This window comes from Drosophila miranda, chromosome 2, assembly GCF_003369915.1.
Source record: "Drosophila miranda strain MSH22 chromosome 2, D.miranda_PacBio2.1, whole genome shotgun sequence".
Classification (NCBI taxonomy): domain Eukaryota; kingdom Metazoa; phylum Arthropoda; class Insecta; order Diptera; family Drosophilidae; genus Drosophila; species Drosophila miranda.
In genome coordinates this window covers 9,533,752-9,550,731 of record NC_046675.1, presented here as the reverse complement: position 1 = coordinate 9,550,731, position 16,980 = coordinate 9,533,752, and the positions used below count along the sequence as shown (strand labels likewise).

General features: G+C 47.0%; 1 protein-coding gene across 6 annotated transcripts in view; it reads right to left on the bottom strand.

Moving 5' to 3' along the window:
• Positions 1 to 5,623: 5,623 nt before the first annotated feature.
• LOC108157559 (Down syndrome cell adhesion molecule-like protein Dscam2) overlaps positions 5,624 to 16,980 on the bottom strand; it is a 29,820-nt gene continuing 18,463 nt past the window's right edge. For 3 of the 6 annotated variants that reach the window (XM_017289670.2, XM_033389630.1, XM_033389631.1), the window contains 22 exons: positions 15,041 to 15,172; positions 14,821 to 14,970; positions 14,578 to 14,723; positions 14,330 to 14,465; positions 13,751 to 13,870; positions 13,418 to 13,570; positions 12,830 to 13,352; positions 12,546 to 12,756; positions 12,210 to 12,465; positions 11,983 to 12,126; positions 11,171 to 11,479; positions 10,935 to 11,090; positions 10,572 to 10,751; positions 10,083 to 10,457; positions 9,785 to 9,910; positions 8,999 to 9,314; positions 8,149 to 8,312; positions 7,763 to 8,020; positions 7,478 to 7,705; positions 7,201 to 7,417; positions 6,775 to 7,038; positions 5,624 to 6,644 (listed from right to left, as the gene is read on the bottom strand). In XM_017289670.2, the coding sequence (XP_017145159.1) occupies positions 6,593 to 6,644; positions 6,775 to 7,038; positions 7,201 to 7,417; positions 7,478 to 7,705; positions 7,763 to 8,020; positions 8,149 to 8,312; positions 8,999 to 9,314; positions 9,785 to 9,910; positions 10,083 to 10,457; positions 10,572 to 10,751; positions 10,935 to 11,090; positions 11,171 to 11,479; positions 11,983 to 12,126; positions 12,210 to 12,465; positions 12,546 to 12,756; positions 12,830 to 13,352; positions 13,418 to 13,570; positions 13,751 to 13,870; positions 14,330 to 14,465; positions 14,578 to 14,723; positions 14,821 to 14,970; positions 15,041 to 15,172 (4,616 nt within the window). In that variant the 3' untranslated portion in view covers positions 5,624 to 6,592. Of the gene's footprint in view, positions 6,701 to 6,774; positions 7,039 to 7,200; positions 7,418 to 7,477; positions 7,706 to 7,762; positions 8,021 to 8,148; positions 8,313 to 8,998; positions 9,315 to 9,784; positions 9,911 to 10,082; positions 10,458 to 10,571; positions 10,752 to 10,934; positions 11,091 to 11,170; positions 11,480 to 11,982; positions 12,127 to 12,209; positions 12,466 to 12,545; positions 12,757 to 12,829; positions 13,353 to 13,417; positions 13,571 to 13,750; positions 13,871 to 14,329; positions 14,466 to 14,577; positions 14,724 to 14,820; positions 14,971 to 15,040; positions 15,173 to 16,980 lie in introns of all 6 variants that reach the window. The other 3 variants (XM_033389632.1, XM_017289672.2, XM_017289671.2) reach the window with 3 other exon arrangements.

Genomic DNA, 16,980 nt, shown 5'->3' with positions numbered 1-16,980 from the left:
AACGCCATAATTGTCCTTCAGCGTATGACTCCCTCTCGAGTAATTCTTTTTAATTTGACATGCAAATAATGCCTGAGTAATTACATGCATATTTTATGCAAATTATTAGCATGCATGGCCAATGAGTGCCCTCCAAAGGAAATTATAATCATGCCCTGAATGAGGATGCTTCTGATTCGGAGGTTTCTGCAAGAGGCTTTGTATATTTTGCACAAAGAGTTTCTGCTTTTAAAAATATTGCGACTCGTTTCAATTTCTTAGAATTTGCATTTCTGCCTTTGACAACACTTTTTTCTGTTGTATTTCTCTTGCTGTCGTTCTGTCGTTCTGTCGCTCTGTCGCTCTCTGCGCTGACTATTGACATGGGACTGTGTCCAGCATTGGCTAGGAGGAGGCAGTCCAAGTCCCATCCGTCCGGCAGGGTAAGTAGCCAGTGCCCGAGAGAGTCCTGGGCCGGCTGTGAATTTCCGTTTCCGGTGGCATGCGACACTCTTTGCAAGAGCACTCAAGCGCAAAAAGTGCCTTTCAACTTATTTTCCTGCTTCTATTTCGCCGTCTTCGGCGTCCTGCTGCGTCTTGTCTTCCGATGGCTCTGCGAGTGTCCCCTTTGTCTCGTGTTTTTTCTGATTAGATTTTTATTCTCATGAATTTTCATTTCCGTTCCTGAATTTTTTATTCGTATACGTACGTCCGGCGATTCATCAGTGCTCGTTGAATTCCTCGGAGTCGTGTCGATAAACAAAAAGCAAAAAGCAAAGAGCAAAGTAAATAAATAACAACTCTTCGGCCATTCTGCAATTGAAAATATCTCTGTATCTGTTGTGTATCTGTATCTGTAAGCGTTTCTATATCTGTATCTGCTTCTCTGTGTGTATCCGTATCCTTAGCAGGCTCTCCGTTTGTTATCCGTATTCCCCGACGTGCGACTTAATGCACATTTCAAATTACCGGGCAGTTGTTGACCTGATTACAGATCAGCTCCCTCCGGCGCTACTCAGCCCACATTGGACCACAATCCCCTTCCCTTTGCCTTGTTTCCGTAACTATCTATTCATTTAGCGCCGCTTTAATTAAACCGGACGGATTTTTTCCCTTGCACTGTTGCGATAATGATTTTGTGGGCAATATTATAATAATATTGATTATGTAAACGCCAAAGGGAGAGAGTGGACTGGACTGGGGGTGTGCCAGGAATTTACTACACCAATCCCTACTGGGCACAATGTTTATTGAACCGAAATTAATTAGTGATTTTAAAGGGCAAGGTAAAAGCATAGTTTGTCATGCAACAGACATATTTATGGCCACGAGGGGTACGAACGGAAAAAGTGGGTAAAATAGTATTTCATTTACAAGTTTAATCAAATTATGTTGGCATTAAGTTTTTTTGTTCCATTGAAGTTGGAATAAAACTAAAATGTGAAAGATATGATATTTATCCTCATATAAAATTTGAGTATAAACATAGAAGAAATCTCTCTCTCCAATAGCTATACATTATTGTAAATTTAGTTAGATTTACTTACGCGACCGTTCCACCGATTCATTATACATTCATAAATGATTTCAATTTGAATTTTTCCATGTAGTCGTACACTCAATTGGCTGTGATTCCAGTTGAATTGGTTTCTGCATACCCCGGGCAATTGAGAGGACAACCCGATGCGACATCGTCGACAGCATCGATGACAACTGCACACAAGTCCAAAGAACCCACATGGAACTGGGAACTGGTAACAGGGAGGCGATCAACGTTGAATGAGCAAAAACAAAAGCCTGAGTAGGGGACTGAAAAGGTTTTGGCATAAAGGAAAAAGTTTGGTTAAACAAAAAAAGCTGGAACAAATTACAAAGTCTTCGTTCGAGGTGGACGAGCGTTCTGTCCAAGCGTGAAGATACCCCAGAACGGGGAACCTTTCCCATACAAACATCCCGTAAGGCCATTGCGTGAAGAAAGTCAAAGCTAGGAGGAACGATTTAATTCCATTGAATGCTTAGCCGAGGACTAAGCGCCTGCAACAAAGGCTTTTGTGTTAAATAGTTGAACGGTGCAAGGAATTATCATGAATCCAACACCTCACATGTTGCACATGAATTGTGCGGTGGAATAGAGGGGTGGAAGAAGGGATGATAAACCTGTGATAATTCAAATAATCATGGAGCTGGTCTTGCAGACAGTCAGCCACATAGCAGCATCCGGCATTCGCACTCGTATCCGCATCCTGCCAGTGAGGCAAAGGCAGAGCCAGCCAGTCAGACAGGCAATGCAAAAGCACTTTATTTAAGTGAGTCCCACATGAATTGCACTTGGCTGTGCGTCTGGCTGTCTCTATGTCTCTCTGGCTGTCTGCCTGTCCGCTGGGCTGGCTGTCTGTCTCCCCTGACTGTTTGTATTTGTAACACTTCTTTGCATTTTTTATGCTCTGTCTTTATAAAGCATGCACCCACACCCACCCAGTCAGCCCTTTGGTGGGGCTGCAGCTACCATGCCCCAGTATCAAGTGCCTTTGGCAGCAGCTGTTTGGCATTTCTGTGGCGGTGGATGTGGCTACTGAATGTGGATGAGGATGAGGATGTGGCTGTGGCTTTGGCTTCTGATTCAGCTCCGACCTCGACTATGGCGGTCCGCGCCTGCTCATTATGTTAAGTTAGCGCCTCCTTTGCATTTGCCTTTGCCTGTGCTGCTGCTGTTTGCTTGGACCCAACCCTTTCACGGCTTAAAGCGATTGCTTTTGCACTAAAGTTATACTCGTAGCCGGAGAGCACATCAAATATGGTCGAATCAAATCAGATTTATAGCCACACATTAGCTTATGCCGAAAACATTTTACAATTTCTTTCAGTCATAAATCATAATGATGTCAACGACCAGGCAGAGGCCAAGAAAGTCCCTGTCATTTTATGTATTAAAACGTTGCAGCAATTTATAGCTAGAAGCACTTGCAATGCGAATGGAACTAAAGCCATTTACCTTTAGTAATTTCAGAATTTTAATTAAAGGCACTGGCCGGGCAGCAGGCAGCAGGCAACTGCATTTCAATCTACGACCTCGGATGGGAGCTAACGCACCCAGAGACACAGTGGGGCGCCATGTGCAAATGCATCAAAGGACATTTGCATTTGGCCGGCATTTGGAGATAATGTCCTGCGTAGAGGAGGCCAACCGAACTGGACTATCTCTGGCATATATGGCCAGGGCAAGTGCTGGGACGAGGACGTTATTAAATGCAAGTGCATCAGGCGCAGGGCCAGGGACAGGGCCAGGGCTGTGGTTGCCTAACGTCCTGCTGGCTGTCCTGTCCTGCATGTGCTTGTGTGTGTCCTGTGCGGGGGTGTGGCGGTGTAGGGATGGGTGGGCTGCTTCCTGTGTGCATTACAACTACATTGGAACAAGTGTGCTGCTTGTACTACTAACCTCTTGCAATTTTGGGTTTTGAATTTGCTTAAATTGCATTATTGTCGTTGTTGTTGTCGTCGTTGTTGGAGCTGGAGCTGGAGCTGGCGAGTGGGTTGTTGCTGTTACTCGGAGGCCTTCGATCTGATTGCCCTGCATTGTGTTTGCTGCTCAAATTTATCCCGTTGCAATTTTGTGCTTATTTGTTGCAGACTTGCCTGCCTTGCAGCTTTAACTAATTGAAATCGATTTTGGCCGAACGCAGGGTAAGCGGTGCGGAAGAGAACAACTAGGAACCAAGTTTCCTTAGCTGCCGCCTGCTGTCTGCCGTCTCCTGTCTCCAGTCTCTCGTCTCCCGGCATCGGGAATCATGTCAGCGTTAAGCCTAAATACTACACCCCAAAGTGCATGTCGTGCGTGCGGTTTGCAGAATCGATTTTTGGACTTCCGCCACCCAGCGCAGGTCCTTCGCACTTCCTAATAAAACTTGCATGCGCCTTAAGTGCACTCCAACTTTCCACCAGCTGAACAAACTGTCTTCTGGCTTATGGATGCGTTTTGTATTTTCATGCTTAATTAGATGGCAATCGGGCCCAGAGAACGTAAGAGTCCCATCTACATGCCACAGTCAGGCTTGTCTCATCCCATGCCATAATTAATATCAGCAGGAGGCAACAGAGCGGCATGGCAGCCTGCACAATGGCAGCAGGCAAACATGCAGCCAATTACCGTTTTGATTACGCCCAACTGCCCCTCCTCTTTTCCCCGGCAAACGCCCCCTCAATTTGTAGACCCCATAAACAGTTCGATGGGAGATTTGTAAACTTTGCAACTGGCTTCATGTTAATTAGTAAAAGTTTTGTGCTTGGCTTAGATGCGACTCACCTGGGGGCTCTGCTCTGAGTAGGTGGCACAGTACTGCCGTTAGCCTATTGTTAACTCATAAATAAACACGAAACGAGTTTTGCATTCTTCTCCCACCCAACTGTTATTTGTACTTGTAAATCTACTTTGGAACAACTTCTTAAAGCAATTTTAGTCTGCAAACAATCGATACATGGTAGCTTTTCGAATTTCAAACAGTATTTTTGTTCTCCAATGTGATGTGTTTTAGGGTAAAGCTCAAAGCAGTGGAGTTTATGGCTGGGGGATATGGAAATATTAACCAAGGAATCTGATATCACATTTCAATTCGCAAACAAGGAAACTCTGTGTATGGCTATCCCATAAAACCACTATCAAAACACTTCTCGGTGGATACGAATTAATCAGTAAAACAGTAAAGACATATCCCTTTGCACAAGAAAATTATTCCAATAAAATACGTATCTCTCTATTATATAAAAAAGTGTAAAGCAATTGGTACGCGGGTTGGCTGTGGCGGCTATATTGAAAAATATTATTATTCACCTGACACCACAGCAGTCTCCCCATCAGTCATATTCAGCTAATGATAGCAATCGTGGAGTGAGATCAATTCAATTCCGATTGTCTCTTTTATTACACCATATACGCAATGGAAATTGTACCTCCCACAGGGTGCACTGAATATTTGCCTTCTAACTCTTTGGTAATCCCATTAGGTGGCGTTGTCTGGCTGTGTGTCAGTCTGCCACAGACAACACAAATGTTACCTCACACTGACAGGACTTCGAAAAAGTTGGCAACATTTGTGAAAATTGACAAAGTTTGAAGTCAGCAACAAACAGCTGGAAAACAGTGCAGTGCAGCGTCATGCCATGCATGTTTAATGCCGCTTCAACTGCGTTGCGTGTTCTGTATCTGTATCTGTATCTGCATCTGTGGCTGTCTGTGAGTGTGTGAGTGCTTTGTCAAAGGCATCTTGTGGTTGCGTTTACCTAGGGAAATTGCAGCCACATTGTGGTGGCCATCGCTCCAACTTCCACTGATTGCCTAACTGACGTGCGTTCCATCTCCTGTCCCGGTGGCAACTTGGCCCTGGGATTGGGTTTGGGTTTGGGATTGGGCTGGTTCGTCTGGATGGCGACCGCTGGCTTGTGGTTAGTCTGCAGTGCTTTTGATTGATTTGGTTTGCTCTCATTTGCTTGCATAAATATTTGCCCAGCTCCAAGCAGAGGAAACGGAAATCAATAGAGTGGGGAAACCATTGAGAGAGGGACCCTGGAAGTAGAATATTCGGTTAGGCGGCACATGTCAGCCCAGCCTGGCATTTGCAAATTTGGTTTTAATGAAATTACTACGATTCGATTTTGTTTATTTTTACACATCTTTTATTTAATTAATTTGCTGCTATTTGGATTTTGGCTGTCGCCTCATCCCACATCTCCGCATCAACACATATTCGTTCAGATGTAATATTCATACATACATATGTACATATATGTATGTATATATAAATGTTTACCTATGGTAGCCATACAATTTTATTGTTGATTATCTACTTTTTAATTAAATTCCATAAATATTACAATAATTTTTGCCCAATAAATGCAGTAACAGATTTGCGTCAATTTCATCAATCAGTGAAAATGAATGGAAAGCCCTTTCCGGAAAACCAAATGACATCGAAAAAATACGAGTACATATCCGCAAACACCATTGGAGGAGTGCTCTGCTCCAGCGATAGAGAGTGTCAATCGAGTTAGGCTGTTCATTAACGCGACATGTTTTTTACATCGGCTAGTAATTCAGAACAATTTAATTTATCACAACAAATTGAATTACATATATATGAAATATAGGTGTAAACACGTGTACTTGTATATAGATGGATTGATACGGATAGTATATAAGTGTATAGTACTAGCTAGCAAATACAGTTCAACGGCCTGCATCTGCATCTGCATCTCCACTCGCCCCAAGATCAAGATCAATATCAATATCAATATTGATTTTGAATATAACATCAGTTGAATCTTCAGTAATCGGTAATCGGTAATCAGTAGTCGTCAGTTATAGTTATAGATCAATTATAGCTAGATATAGTCTTTAATTTGCTCGAGTGTGCGAGAACTTCGGGTGCCTGCTTAATGCCTAGACTTGTTGTATAGTTAATGTATACACTTAATGAACAACACTTAAACTTGGCTAAATGCATTTAAATGCCACAATTTGTATTTCTTTGTGTTCGTGCGTGTTCGTTTTCGTGTTTCTGGGTGACTGTCTGGGTGTTAGTAAACGCCATTAAGGTGTGAGCCAAGTTCTGAGTACTTAGTATTATACGTGTATCGTGTATTCTTGGCGCTCCTGTTCCTTCTTCTCGTGATACCTAGGGGGCGCAGGGCTGGTTAGTTATTTGCGTTTCAAGTGCGGGGTAGGTAGACGCTACGGGCATGCAATACAAGCTACGGTCAAGCACTGGGAGCAGCGATTCAATTCATTCACGACTGATAGTTTACCTTGCCAGCAGTGAGGTCAACTCCTCGCGGTCCATCTTGGCCAGTTGTGCGTCCCCGGTGCTCTCCATTACGCGCTGCACCTCCAGGTCCAAAGCGCGTTGCTCGCGCTCGCACTCGCTCTGGTCCTGGCTCGGGAACTCACGACCGTCGTGGAAGCCAGCGGGTGGACGGAAACCGCCCGTCAGATCCACTCCGGCCCCAGCCATGGCTGCTATAGAGGCGGCCAGCGAGGCAGCCGTCTCCGCATCGACCTCACTGTCTAAACTGCGGATGTGCCGGAGAAGAAAGGGAAGAAATTTGCTTAACTAAAAGTAGAATGGAATAATCTATCTTCCAGCTAATCTAGTCCGCTAATTCTGTACTCTTTTGATCGATTCATAACTTTTGATTGATTTGGATTGGTTAGGGTTTAGGTACCTGAACTACCTGTTGCTACTACCAGGGCACTTTCGTCGCTCCAACGTTTGGTTGCTGGGCTGTGCCGCGTGCTTGCGGCTGCGTTGGCCGGCGCTCCTCTTCTCGCCGCCCACGCCCACACCCACGCCCAGGCCAAGGACGTGTCGGGGCGTGTTGTGGCGCCGCTCGGGCGCCGGCGAGCCCTGGTCGTTGTTGGACTCGGTGCTGGAGTCGGGCCGGAACATATCTGCAAGATAGCATGGGTTGGGTGCGATCAAACGCCCATGAGCCCGTGCTCTATACGAACCTACGACGGCGCGGCCGTCACTGCTGCGAGAGGACTTGCAAGGAACTCGATAGGTGGGCATGTTAGAAAACTCGGTGCTGGGGCTGATACTCGTGTCCGACTCGGACTCGGCCACCACTCCGACCGAGCTGCCGGCGTTCTTGGCGCTGCGCCCCGCGCTCGACTTCTTCGAGTGACCGGCCTGCGAGCCGGCCACAATTGTCATGGACTTGCTCAGCGTGGACTCATCTAAGCGGAGAGATACATGAACATCAATATTGTAAGGCAATCTCCAGAGCTGGTTACCATCTTTACCATCTGTGTTGTAGTAGCGCTGCTTGTGCCAGCTGGACTTGCTCTTCACGTGCCCGAAGCCAGAGGTGGGCAGCAGCGGATATGCGGTGGCATTCAGATTCTCACCCTCCGGGTGGCCGAACGTCTTGAATTGCATGGTGTAGTCGAGTGGAGTCTGTGCCGCCACGGCACGTGTGGGAGTCTTGGCCGGAGCCCCAGTGCGACCTCCATTCACGCTGAACGTGGCATACGGTGAAATCTCGTACATTTCTACAGGAGTCAGAGCCATGCAAACGGGAGAAAAAAATGATAGAGGGAATAACAAGGATGCGGCCTTTGATTGCCTCTCTTCGCCCGGACACGTACACAGCCTACACCTCAATTGACTCTCGACTCACCCGACTCGTTGCCCTTGTCCACCGTCTTAACCGGCGAGGCGCTGTACACCTGCTGGTTGCGTCGGTTCTCGTGGTCCTCCTTGTAGTCCCCAGGAAGGGCACGACTCTCGTAGCCCTCGGCCATGGGTCCGCACAGAGTGCGGCGGTGCTTGATAGTCAAAGCTCTGCACGAGGAAAGATACATTTATGAATCTTCATTATGGCTTTAATTGAAAGATGACGAAAGAATTATTCCCCCAGTATGACTGGGAGATGACTGCCAATCACTAAGCAAGGAAGAGTCCCTTCCCTCGTAAAATGACACTAAGTATACAATTTTGGCGTTAAAAAATAATTAGTTATTACACTGAGATTTATCTTTCGAAGTTTGACTTGACAGAACAAAGTTTGATATACGATGCATTCGCAAATTAATATTACAGCCAGGATAGGGAAAACAAGTTCACTGGAGAAGTTTTTTGTGGCTCTTTCACGTTATCTCCCATAGTTAAATACTGAGCACATCGGGGAATGTTCTTATATTCGAAGCACACGCGTCGTATACGGCACATTTTTATAAATTATTTTCTTCAAGGGAAAAACCATCCCTAAAGCTAAAAATAGTTGATAAATCCGTTGAATTGTCAATTATGTGGCACTTTTTCAAGCAAAGACAAAGTCTGTTGGGGACAAAAAATTCTAGTGTAAAGCCACTTTGAAGCTCTGCTTTCCCACTGCCATGACAGTTAATAAATCCTTAATTAACATTCGCAAGCAATTAAGAACCAGCGGCCCCCAATGCGGGCCTCCGCCCTCCCACTCGCTGTCCCCGATTGAATTCCCCAGTTACCGGCACCCAGGACGCACTTACATCGTTATGATGGAGACTGTGATGATGACGATGACAATTAGCGTCGAAAACCAATCACCGCTGGTGGGATTTGTTGCATTTATCAGATTGTTCATCAAATCGTTTTCCGAAGGGAAAACCGAGGGTGGCGGAATGGTGATGCCGTCAATGCTTGTTGTGCTGAAATGATAATGCTCCGTCGTTTTGCCCGCATCGTTGGTGGCGGAGATGCGCAGCTGATACCACTTGGCCGGCAGAAAGTCGCAGAAGATTAAATTTTCACGATTTTCCTCGGCATTCGAAATATCCGATGTGACAACTGTCCAGCGTATGTCGCCTGCGGGGTGATGTCCGAGGGCAAACATACACACACACACACACACACAATGGAATAAAGAGAGAGGAAAAAAAGGAAATTATGCATCATACGCCACGTTGCACACAGCAGGGAATACGGAATAAATTTGATAAATATTTATAGGTACAAATGGCTGTAGATTGGTCAGTTAATTGAAAACAAAAATAATTATATTAACAGTATTTAATTTAATGGAAATACGTAGACAGAGAGAGCGGACAAGGAGGCTGAGAGCCAAGCTGACGGCCGGATACTCTCAATTGTGCATTTAATAATTTATTTAATTAAAAATTTTACAGCCAGTTGCAAATAGAAATAAGCTGATAGAAAACCAATTTTGGTTCAATGGAGTAATCTAAAATTATTCATCAAAAGGTTAACTTATTCTACACACTGCGGCTGCAAAAAAGAACTACGATATTCCCAATTCATTGCTAATTTGCACTCACCCAGCGGTCGGTGTTCTATGGAAAAATGATGAATGCCACAGCCGCCGTTGTTCCACGATGACAGCTTCAGATTCACGCACGTCGCATTGGTGGCAATTAGTTCGTTGCCATTTGGCGCCTGTGAGGCTGGAAATGCAAATCGAAATTGCAAAATAGAAGGGAGAGAATGTGCACAGCATGAGTATTCAGAATGTCGCTTCACCGAGTGGCCCTTGCGGTCGAGCGCACAAAAATTTGCATTCACTGGCGCACTGGCGGACTGCTAGACTGCTGGACTTTGGTTAGGGCCTGCACTCACCTTTGCCTTTCGTCCAGACATTAATTTCCTCACTGGACACACCAGAGCCGACCATATTATGCGCAGACATTTTTATAATGTACTGATTTCCGCACTTCAGGCCCGTAATCGTGTAGGCGTTGTTCTCCGGCAGTAGCTCGGTGCTGAACCAACTCTCGCCGGCCGTGTGGTGGGAGATGCTGTATCCCTGCAACGGGGCACCGCCGTCGTCTGGCGCATCCCAGCTGACACGTATGCTGTCGGCGGAAGCGTACTGCACGATGATTTGTGGTGCGCCGGGCGGCTTCATCGCAATGACCTGATATTGGATTTCGTCACTGCCAAAGAGATTGTTCGCCGTACATGTATAATTTCCGGACAGGCTGCCTTCGACGCCTGCCAGCCAGCCAGTCAAAGAGGAGAAACGACGAAACGACAGGGAAATGGAAAAATCGGTTACAAATGTTAATGTGTTCCAGCTTCGTCCCTGCCACCACCCAGCCCACTTACGGTGTATCTTCAGGTTGCCCTCATTGGTCACCTCATAGAAGGGACTGAAGGTGACGGGCCGGTCGCGGGTCAGCCAGCGAGCCCTCGGTGTGGGATTTCCCACAGCCAGGCACTCCAGCACTAGACCGGTGCCCACAGCCTTGCGCACCACCTGACCAAATGAGGCGATGCGTGCTGGCGCTGAAAAACAGAGGACACAGTGGAGCACAGAGGCCCAGGGCAAACAGTTAGGTGTGCGAAGTGTGCGAAATTAAAATGTTGCGGCTTTTGTGGCTTTTCGCCGGCTCGCAGAATAAATGTCAATTTTTAATTAAAGCGAAAAGTTCCCTGCTTTATGTATATGTGCACGAATACTGTATTTACCTCGCGTATTGGTGGCCTGGGCAACCACAGATGTGGGCTCGCCCTCGCCCACGGACGTGGACGCGGATACCCAGAATTCGTACATCTGATTCTCGGCCAGGCTGCGTGCCTCGAATGTCACCGGATACCCATTCTCGTCCACACGCACCATGTGGGCTATTCGGAAAGAAAAATCACGTATACATACATACACACTATCCGTGTCCGTCGAGTCCGTTTCGTTTTGGGCTACTCACTCTTGGCCTGGCCCTTGCGGCCCGCCTCCCGTGCATACACCGTGTAGTGCGAGATGATGCCATTGCGATTCTTCGGCGTTAGCCATGAAATTAAAATTGAATCTGCCGTTAGCGCCGCCGCCTTAATGGCTGCCGGCGCATCGGGCACATCGTCGTCCGTCTGGCAGTACAAGGGCAGGCTGGCAAGGCCATCGCCAGTGGCCGTGTAAGCCAAAACCCTCAGCGAATAATTGCTGGCCTTGTGCAGCGTATGCAGATAGGTTTCCAGGTTCGAGGTGCGTTTGATCTCCAGCTTGGCAGGAAAGTCAACTATTGGGAATCGAAACAAAAGATAGATAAAGGGTAGCGGATTTAAAATTAACTTTAGGTCGGAAAATATCAGCGAGCTGAATGTATTCATATCGGGTTGATGACAAAATTGATTTGATGAGATTTGATAAATCAGTGCCAAAACCAACAATTTGCAGTCTCATCAAGGGACCACCACTGCACCGCCCATTGAACTCCTCGCCAAAACCAATAAAGTCAAGCAACTGTTCGCTCCGCTTCCGTGCACTCCCTCTGATTCTGATTCTGACTTTTACTCTGCCCGGGCATATCGTGCTGGATGCCTGGATGAATGACTGGCTGGATACATATCATATCTATTGCTGTTTGCACAGCGCTCTTGCGCTGGCAATATCAACAAAATCAGCGTCATAAAGTGCCAACTCCCAGCGAACTCCCAGCCACATTCACAGTCGCTGGATACTGGCACTGGCACTGGTACTGGAATTGGAGCTATGGTAGCAGAAGGAACTGCATATACTCACTTTGGTGCACAATGGGGCGATATAAAATTTTATAGCCCTGTATGATGCCGCCATGGAATTGAAGCGGTGGCTCCTGCCATGAAATCTTCAGACTCTGCGAAGACAGGGCCGTGCAGTTGACATTTTGTGGCGCTGCCTCTGGCACTGCAAGAGTTACAGATACAGAAATACATCCGGATTGTAGTAGGACGGACAGAGACTGAAAATCGAGCTCATTAGATACCCACCTCCCTCGGCCGTGGTGCCGAAGATGGCCGCACTCCAGGGTCCAGAGCCAAAGCTGTTCAGGGCCCGGACGGTGACAGAATAGCGGGTATACTTGCGCAGATTCCGCAGCGTGGCCTTAGTGGTGGCCCATCCGCTCACAATTACCGACTTCAGGGAGCTATTCACGACGCTAATGTAATTGATGTTCTGCTTCTCCTCTGTACAGTTCACGGTGTAGCCAATGAGTTCTCCATTCCAGGACTCTCGGGGTGGAATCTGCAATTAGTTAAAGATATTATAGGGTAACTCGTGTGACCCCCTCCCTCACAATCCGGTCATCCCATCCCCCATCGCACCTGCCAAGTAACTATTAGCTCGCTTTCACCGCCCGTCTGCACCTGCACATTGGATGGTGCCTCAGTGGGGGCCTCTTCCTGGGTCTTGAGGACGATTGCTTCGGTATAGGCGCTGCGTTCAATTTCATTGATGGCCTGCATGCGAATGAGGAACGTCGTCGCCGGCGTCAAGCCCGCCACAATGGCGCTCTCGCGCAGGTCACTGTCATAGCTGTCAAAGGAGGGAAACACAACATGGCAAACGTTCGACATGGCAAACAGACCGAAGAGCAGCAGGCACATACCTGCGACTAATGCTCGTCGACGGCAGACTGACGTTGATGACGTTCAGCCCGTTCCAGTCGCCCCCAGCCGCACCAAGAGCCGCATGCGACTGCAGATACTTGAGGGCCTGATACTGCACCAGATAGCTGAGCACAGGGGAGTTTCCATCGAAGGGGCGACGCCAGCTCAGCTTCACTGTGCGGGAGCCCACCTCAAAGACCTCCAAGTTGGAGGGTGTGTCGGGTCTCTCCTGCACAGCCAGGAAAATGATTTGCTCGGCGCGACCGTAGGGATTTTCTGCGACGCAGCGATAGACGCCCGAGTCATGGCGATCAGACTGGCCGATGGTCAGCTGTGAGTCCACTCCTTTGTCCGTCTTCATCTCGGCGATGCTGAACCGAAAGTTGTTCAGATCGATGCGTCCATTGTTGTGGGTCCAGCCAATGGTGATGGGTTCATCGCCCTTGGCATGGCAGTCCAGGGTCACGGGATCATTCCGACGGGAGCTAATATTGCGGGCGGGCTGCTCGAAGCGGGCGGGTTCTGAACGAAATAGGGTCATTAAAGTACCGCATTCGGGTTCTCTTCATTCGCTAACTTCCAATTACCATTCACATTGATGCGAATTATCTTCTTGAGGCCGGCTCCGATTTCGTTGGTGGCCCGGCACATGTAATAGCCCTCATCGTTGTCGGTGGCCAGATTCAGCAGCAGCGAGTGATTACGCATGCTCAGGGGCTTGAAGTCCTTCGAGGCTTTGCCTGAAATGGGACTCTTTTAATTTAACTAATTGCCGAGCAGAATCCAGCACTGCCGAATGTTAATTGTCAAGTCGAATCCGGGTGTAGGCGTCCCGGCTCAACCCATTGGGATAGGAAGGGAGGGGACTTTAATGAGCCGTATGCCTAGGTCCGGGGTACGATTTTGATTGGCAAACTTACCCTGGCCCTTGAACCAGGTAATGGCTGGAATCGGATATCCTTCCGCCTCACAATTTATCGATATTGTATTGCCCAGCATAATGGCCGTGTCCATAGGCTCGTAGCTCCAGCGAGGTGCCACTGAAACGTGACCAGGACCCGGAGCCAAGCGTAACGAACGGAGCGGAGAACGAAGAACAAACAACAACAAAATTAACAACTCTCGGGTCGGTGGGCATGTGTGTGTGCGTGTGTATCTTTGTTTTGTGTGCATACACTGAGAGAATATAGGTAGAGAATATACAGTACAAAATCGCGTTAGGTAAATAAATAATAATGTTTTAATCGATGCATACAATGCATTAGATCGTTTTCAGTCAAACAATACGAGTATTCCCTTTCTTGTTTTCAATTCTAACATAATATTCCCAATCTTCTTCCCAGCTTGTAGTCTTGATTTCAAAACCTTTTCTCTCAGTGTAGCCCGAAAAAAGGGCAAGCAACTGGCGCACAAATCCTGTGTGATTTATTTTTGAGTCAGCAGCGAGTCGCTTCAATAGACACACAGCATCGTATCCCATCCCAGTAGAGTCCACTCACCCCGCACTTGCAGCTCTGCCGTGTAGTTCACCTTGGCAGCCGCGTTGCCAGCGTAGCAGGTGTACTTGCCGCTGTGCTTTGCACTGATGTCCTTGAACACCAGCAGGGAGTAGAACTCCTCCTTTTTCTCGGTAATCTGGTAAATTGAAAGAAACACAGGAGTAGCGACAAAGACGTGCAAAACTTTCTCGATGCCATTTTGGACAGTTTGAAACAAAGAAGAAGGACTAGATGTGCGAAGGACTTACCTGCAGGCTGCTCGGAATGGAGCTGTCGTCCTTCTTCCAGCTAAAGTAGATGGGCATGTCGCCCGAGGAGACTGCACAGGTGATTTGAGCGCGGCCGCCCTCCTGCAGGTTCTTGGGGAACTTAAAGGGCTCGATGACGGGCGGACCTTGATGAGCGATTAGCCAACAATGCGGACAGACATTAATGTGTGTCGGGAGGAGCAAAGGAGGGCAGGGACTGACACTCGAGTCCCCTCTACTTACTGTTCACGTTCAGTTGCATGTCACGGCGCGCTTCCTCGCCGGCCCGACTCCGCACAATGCACGTATAGATGCCCTGGTCCCGGCCAGGCTCCACGTTCTTGATGACTAGCTGCCCCCCTTCGGCAACTGTGGCCAGCTCGAAGTGGGTGCCTGTGCAAGGGTAGGGGGAAAGAAGGAATGTGTAAAGTGCTGTCGAGCGCCCTTCTCCAATTTGTCTTACTCGTTGTCAATTCCTGATGCGCTTTCTCCCATCTAATTTGTTCGATGGGATAACCGGCAAACGGACAGTGCACAATTATGTCCTCCCCGGCAACGGCTTTGATCGGTCCGATGGCTCGCACATACGGCGGTCCTGGAAAGGAAACGTACATAAGATTAACTTATATGCAGTTTCTGTCATAAGAAAAGTTTATGTACGTATGTTTATGCTTTAGGAAAATATTTCCCAACCTGCTTAGACTAGTTTGGACTTTCATAAACTAAACTTTTAGAAAAATATATACAGGAATGTTATTAAAAATTCATAAACTAAGTAGAATCTGCATCAATTAGTTACATATATTCGCCATAGAGTACACCATAACTCAATTTTATACACTTTGAAAATAAATTGTGAGCAAGTAGCGTTCCTTTCTTTATATTTTTGTGGCAAAATTCAATTGGTTTTTCTAATGCGTTTGGTAACTATCGATAATTTTTAAATTTAAATGAATGACAAACATTTATTTTGGGTTTGGTTTCTGTTGCAGTTGCAGCAATTAGGGCTCGGAATTGAAAACTACAGCGAGTGCTATTCAAGTGAGTGACAGTGCAGTAGCAGTAATACTATTACTTTGACCGCAACTGTATGTGTCCGTGTTGGGGTATTGAGAAATTTATTAAATTAGTTACAAAATGCAATTAGGCAGGAATACGGCACGAATGCTGAATAATTCCAATTATATTCGTTTGGCGCACAAGCGACGCTAATGCATAAAATGCAGATGCAGCCACAAGGCTGCATTTGTTTTACTGTGTGTGTGTGTGTGCGTGTGCCGCATCTGTGTGTTTGTATGCCTTTTTAGTGCTGCTAATGCGAAGCCTCTGCATGGGGAGAATGCGTTGCATAAATTGCAATATTCATAATTAAACAGGCGGACCAAATCCTGTGGCTTCGCCGCCGCCCAATAGTCTTCATCGGGCTCGGCAGTACTCACAGCACTCGTATGTTCGATGGGTGGTATTGACGGGGCAGGAGGCGGTGGCTTGCTCATAATCGAAATCATTTTGACGCAATATAAGCAGCCCGTGTCTTTGAAAGTATACGGAAAGCCACTAAAACCTAGATGGATATTGATTGGGTGCTGCCTGCACTCTGTAGGAAGACCTTCCGCCTCCTGATTTATTCACTTGTTTACCCATTCACTCACATTTTCCATACATCTTCAATAACTATGGCGAACAACTGGCCGTGGCTAATTTGATTTTCAATTCAGCTCCAAGTGCGGGCCGGACAGCTTTCAAAACAGCATCATTTATCATCAATACGCACGCCCACTTAAATATCAAGTATACGCAAGCACACACACACTATCGTGCCACAGACAACCCCGAGCACACAGCATACAGCACACAGGGATTGAAAACCTGCACGGAGCTGCCAGAGCCGTTCACCATCAATCATTTGGCATACAGGGCGTATGATTTATATCTGTCACATATCCATTCCTTTATGCATTATTAACACGTTAAGATTACGCATTCGGAACTGCTTACAATGCTCAAAAGCTCCAAGTTTGAGCGAGAGGAGGCAAGCGAAGGAATAACGAGTGAGATTCCCGTATGCTGACACTTTTATATTTACAGTTTATACTCCGATGTGACACAGAGATTATTTGTGAGTCTGTATGCGGGATAGCAGCCATTGGCAGAGGCAATTCACACGAGCCGTCTTCACAGAAGACCCAGAAGTTGGAGAGCAGCAGCTTGTTAGCGGGCAAAAGCCGAGGCATTGATGCCGTGGCTTTGGTTGCATATCGTGTGGCATGATTGGAATGAAAGAAACATCATCATCATCCTCATCGCCTGAATCCGCCTCCTTGATGTCGCAGTCGATGTCGCTGCCTCAAGAGATTTTCTTTAACGCGCAGCCAAGCATTTTCTTGCTGAATACCAGAGTTA